The sequence below is a fragment of the Indicator indicator genome, chromosome 4 (genome assembly GCF_027791375.1).
Source record: "Indicator indicator isolate 239-I01 chromosome 4, UM_Iind_1.1, whole genome shotgun sequence".
In the NCBI taxonomy this organism is placed as follows: Eukaryota; Metazoa; Chordata; class Aves; order Piciformes; family Indicatoridae; genus Indicator; species Indicator indicator.
In genome coordinates, this window is record NC_072013.1 from 20,246,106 (window position 1) to 20,251,852 (window position 5,747).

The 5,747-nt window shown below is 39.5% G+C and overlaps 1 protein-coding gene across 1 annotated transcript; it reads left to right on the forward strand.

The window, feature by feature from the left end:
* Window positions 1-461: 461 nt before the first annotated feature.
* On the forward strand, window positions 462-4,674 carry LOC128966816 (protein TUNAR). The gene is made up of 2 exons (XM_054380674.1): window positions 462-490; window positions 4,506-4,674. Exons 1-2 carry the CDS (start codon window positions 462-464, stop codon window positions 4,672-4,674), a joined length of 198 nt encoding a protein of 65 aa, XP_054236649.1.
* The last annotated feature ends 1,073 nt before the right edge of the window (window positions 4,675-5,747 follow it).

Here is a 5,747-nt window from a genome sequence, read left to right on the forward strand (position 1 = left end):
CCTCTTTGGGGAGCTCATCAATAATGACTTAGAAGAGAAGTTGTTTAAGATTAAAAAACTTTTTCAAGAGCAAGACAAGGTGCCAGCATATTCAAAAGCTGGCAGATGTCAGGGTAGGTACTTCATGAGGGATGTGCTTTGTATCTTTTATGTGACAAACCTCCTGCAGTAGATTGACAAACGTGTGCTTTCTGCTGCCTCTTCCAAAGCCCTGCCACCGAGCCATCACCTTTAGCTCAGCCACTGCTCACACTGAGAGCAAAGAGACAAGTAAGGATTATCTCCTTGTGCTAGAAATGCTCTGCCTGGTTCACCAGACTCTCTGCAATGACAGTGATGTGTAACATGTCCACAGATCTGGGGAGATGGAGGTGGGAGCGTTTTCTAGCACTGTTGGATTTGAAATTGTTGTTGTTAGCGTCTCTGTCTTTCGGAATGATTTGTGGGGCCTCACTTTTGTTATGCATTATTTTCTGACCTTGGCTAGGCAGTTCTTCAAAGCATCCTACAGATGAGAAGCTGAGGCAAAGAGAGACTAAGTGGACCTCCCAGAGATATATAAGAAATCAGCAGTAGTGCAAGGAGATGAAAAGTGCAAGGAGTATCCTAACCACTGAACTGTCCTTTTCTCCCCTGTAAAATGCAGAATACATGGAATACATACATTTTCATGAATAGCTTATTGAAATACATATATTTTTCATAAGGCTGATGTTAGGTTAATGATGACTCTAACAAAATGCAGTAGGAAGCATTACTTTTGATGTGGCAGAAAACTGCTTTCCTAATGAAGTAGTAATTAAATAAGAAGGGCAGCTATTAAGGAAGTAGTAAATCTAGTACTCTCTTTCCATCTTATCTCAGCAGCTCTGGGTAAAGAAAAGGAGAGTTTCTGAAAGCATAAGTCCCACCAAAAAAATTATAAAAGGAACAATGTGTCTTAAGAATCTTAAAAATATGAAATAATGTCAAATAAATGAAGTCAGTTTCTGGAAGAGGATAATAAAGGCTGAAAAAAGGTACCCAGAAAGCCATAAGACTTTTCTATTCTCTTAATTGAGGCAATTGTACTAAAACTGACAGCAAGTATTTTCCCAGTAGCAAAACAAAAAAACATCCAAACAAAACCAACCAACCAAACAAACAAAAAAGCAACAAAACAAACCAACAAAACAAACCAACAAAACACCCCAGACAGCCAAAATGCTGCTCTAAGCATGAGATCTGTGAAGGTTAAAGGCTTGAGTCTGACTTTAGGAGACTGCTCCTCTTCTCCCAAGGTCAGTTCTTAAATATGGAGAAGTAATTTTGATTCTGGTCTCCTCACAGTTCAAAGTCAACGCTTACCTTGATTTCAACAGTGCTATATTTGGCAAAGTACTAATATAATTGTATTTGGTCCTAGTCTTGTCCTGTTTGAATGTTAAATGCCTCTTAATACCAAGACCATTGTTCATACACTCTCTCTCACAGTTTAGGTGACCAACAAAGTAACAAGCAATGAGGACCTGCTGGATCATCCCCTCCAGGGAAACTAACAGTGCCAGCATCCTCTCTGCACATCTTTTTGGGCTTTTACTTCAGACCAGCTTTTTATCTGGAACCCCATTGAGTTTTCTTTTAGTGATTTTTATAGCACATAGAAGAAGCTCCTGTAGTCCACCTTTGGGTGTAGTTTTATCCCAAAAGGATGCAGTCCTTGCAGTCCTGATGCAGTCCTAGGCTGCATCATAGCATTAGCCAAGTATAGCACATAGGCATGACTGGATCAAAAGAGATGATCTTCAACAAATCACACTGTGCATCACCCCATGCAGAAACTATTGACTGCTGTTGCCTCCTTGTTGTTCCTTCATGTTCATCATGTCCTGGTCACCAGCTTATCTATGCATATTTCAATGCAGCACACTGAGGACCTCCTCCCTCAGTTAAGGCCCTTTAGTGGGACAGAATTAATCTGTCAGTCTGGGTCACGATGATGGTGTTTGGAATTGAAAACCCTCAGTATCTCCTTGCAAATAATTATACTTTGCAAAGAGAAGACTGATTGCACAACCTCAGTTCAGACATTGTGCTGCCCAGGGACCTCCTCTCTCTCAGTAACCAGTTAACAGATGCCTAGAAAGACCTTAATAACAAGGCAAGGCAAGGATGTTGTAGCACTTGTCCAGAATACTTTCTTAGTTTCCAGAAAATTCACAGCTCAAGGATTTCCTAAGACAGACACTTTGTCTTTATATCTAACAGCCATTTAAATGCTTTGCTTTTATGAATTATATAGCTATTTTTTAGATTAGGAAAGTGTTCAACCTTTATGTTGAACAGTTTGGATGTATTAAGACTGGTGATATTAATGAGAGGAGTTCAGATGCCCCCAGGCTTTCTCTGCTCACATTAACTCTAGAAAGAGAACTGTCTAGTGCATGTAGTGCAGAGACACCATGCCAAAGTTAACAGTGTCAATGGATGCAGTGCCTGTTCAAATCCACACAGCTAGGACTCTGAATTGCTCTGTGCATGGGATAAAGAGGCGTCTGTGGTAGCTTTTTCAGCACCAGAAGGACTTGACCCATGAGATATTTGGGTGTGACCATATTTCTGTGGGAGCCACAGTGCTGAACCAAGAGTACTCAGCCCTTGTGGGAGCCAGTCAGAAAGGACTTCACATTCACCTCACATCCTTGTGTTATAAGACTGGGATTGTATTTGAAATTCCACTTGATTTTTCAAACAAACAGTGAAATGCAAACTTTTGGCCAGAGGGAAAGCCTCCCAGTTACTGAAGGGGAAAAGAACATGATATCCTAATGACTCATGGCTTTGTGGGTGAAGTAATGGCTATGTGCCATAGCTTGGGATGTGGCTTTGTGGTCTGACGCCACACAGAATGGATGTGCTTGTTCTGTGAGATTAGCATAAATGGTTCTGAGAAGAGTTCTCCTGTGACTTCCTAGAGCAAATTTGCTTGTTAAGATATCACCGATTGCATGGTGGCAATTAGTAAGATAGGGAAGGCACCTGTCAGATGCAATCAAGCCCTCTGAATCACTTACTGATGCTAAAGTGAAGCGCAAAAATGCTAATGAAAGTGTAAGTATAAAGGCTAGTGGCACCTCTGCAGATCTGTGCTTCTGCCTCACTCTTAATCACTTGTACCTGTTGGAACTCAACCACAACACCTGTTCTAGGAAGTTGCCAGAAGTTATTCACTGTTCTATATAAGAACAGTTTGGAGATGTGACAAAACTCAGGTTGCTTTGTCTGAATTCTCTGTCCTTTCAGTCTATCCATTGCAGAATTTCCTCACCTCTCCTACTCCCATCCATCCTTTCGGTACTATGTTCAGGGCTCCTCTCTGGTAATACCTGTGCAGGTGGTGGCTTGTTCTCTGGGACCCCTCACCACCCTGAACATCCACACCGAATGGGATCTAGTGGTTTTGCTCCTTGGTTTGGCAAAGGGAGGACTGAAGGAAGTGCCTGTGCCCTCTCTCTCCTCCTTGTTCCTGCAGCAGAAAAATCATGGTATTGGGTTTGCAGTTTGGGAGACAACAGCAGAGCATTGCCTGAAACTCAGCTGTTAGCAGAACAGTTTCCTTTGGGAAACCAGCCCAAAAATTTCAGTTTTGTGGGGGACTCTGTATTACGTGGGAGATTAGATACACAAATAAATATAATTTCTCATTTGAACAATCAAATGCTTACCCAGGCCTCAGTCCCCATCTGGAGAAACATGGGAGCTTCTTTGTGGTTCCAGCAGTGCTAGGGGTTAGGGTTAGTCCTAACCTGAAAGATTCTTCTTTTTTTTTGAGCAGTTCCAAGGCTGGGGTTGCTGCCTGGGAGATGGCTGTATTCTCCCTGCAGGCAGATCGATACATTTCAGCTCACTGCACTGCAAGTAACTTTTCATCGTACATTAAGAATGAGGAAAATAAAAGCCAAGATGGATGTTATTTTGGTCTTGCTTTTATTCTGAATTATTTATTAGGAAGTCGCTGCTGTCTTCCTTCTTGTCAGGAGACAAAATGCCTTTGTCTTTGGTGTTTTTTTCCTATTAGAAAGAAATGAGGTCTTCTCAACTTAATTTCCCTCACCAACTTGCTTCTTGGTACTGAAGTGTAAATCTAGGGTCTTTGCAAAGTGATGAGATGGTCTCCTGCAGTCCTAATGTTCCCCTTGGTGCTGGTGGAGTCCCACTTTGTTGATACATTTCTAAGCAGTTTTATAGCAACATTGCAGATGAGTTATATTTATGAACGATCACTGGCACATAAGCAGAGTGTTACAGAGGGTTACAAGTAATCTAACAGCTAGATGAGCTATCATTTTAATTAAGCATTTACTAAATAGTAAAAAATGTTAATCTTTTTAAATGCAATTCTTAATATAACACTCTATGGGGCAAAAATTCTGTAATTAGCTTCACCATTTGTGTGAGTTTGGAAACTCGAACTAACAATCATTGTGACATTTTTCTTTCTAAATCTAGGTTATCCTGAAGGGGAGGATAAAGAAACTGGCCAGCAAGATGGTAATCACTAGTGGAAATGAAGAAGATAAAGGCAATCAAGAAAAGGAAAGTAAAGAAGAAACCATCTTGGCAATGCTTGGAATTATTGGGACAATTCTGAACCTCATTGTGATCATTTTTGTGTATATTTACACAACGCTGTAAACTGGAAGGCAAATAGACCAGATAAAATGGCCATTAAGAGTGATGACAAACGTTGCTGACTATTGACAAGTTGTTTAATCAGAATTGACTCTGTATTATATTAACACATCATAAAAGCACTGCCTCCAGGCAGCGAAGGCTGAAGCACAATTAATTGAACAAGACTTTTTCACACAGTAACAAGCTTAACTCTTCTGTCCTGCCCTCTTCCTTTCAGTTTGGTTTTCAGTTTGGGGGAAAATGACTGCAGTTATGTAAGCTGTAACTTTGAAGAAATCCACCAGAGACATGTTGTTTTAACACATACAAAAAGAAAAAGAAAAAGAAAAAGGAAAAAATAAAAGGGGAAAAAAAGAGAAAGAAAAAAAAAAACAAAATAAGAAAGAAATTGTACACTATATAGAATTACAAATGTATCCTGTATACTCGCAAAGACTGAACTCAAAGATAGCTTCATAGCACAGATCACATGTCTGTTAGATCAAATGATTTTTTTCCTCTTGGTTTTTGCTTTTACTTACATTGAATGTGACAAGCTTTTTATTTAGAATGAACATATGGTGCAATCTTGAAAAAAAATTATTCCATTGAACAAGGTCTGCCTAAATCTGATAAAATGTTGGGAGAAATACATTACATGGTTATTTTTCCTTTCTCATTTGCTTAACATCTGTGTCTGTTCATACCAATGTTTATAAATATATATTTTTAATAAATGTGCTATATTTTTAGCATGAACCAAATATTTGGAGACACTTGTATTCATGCAGCTAAATTTTGTTTGATGAAGTGCCCTTTTTGACAATGGATGTTATTTTTCTCAGCAATTATACAGCAGTCTTGTCTGCAGCCCTCTCACTGTGGTCTGAAGCAAGCTTACATCATGCTCATATGCATGACTTGAAGTTGGAATGTCAGCTGAAAAGCATTGCTGCTTAATATGGGAAATAGCAAAAGATTGTAAGGTGACCTTTGGAGACTGGTTGCAGAAAGAAGGCTCTATTTATAGTTGGTGTTTTGTTGGTTTAAAAAAAAAAATGGCAAATGAAAGGAATATTGAGGCATCTCACAAA

Excerpts from the sequence above, each read along its gene's own strand:
- LOC128966816 (XM_054380674.1), top strand. The coding sequence starts at position 462 with ATGCATTATTTTCTGACCTTGGCTAGGCA. Across the intron at positions 491-4,505 it reads TTTCTGACCTTGGCTAGGCA|GATAAAGAAACTGGCCAGCA; the intron begins GTTCTTCAAAGC and ends CCTGAAGGGGAG.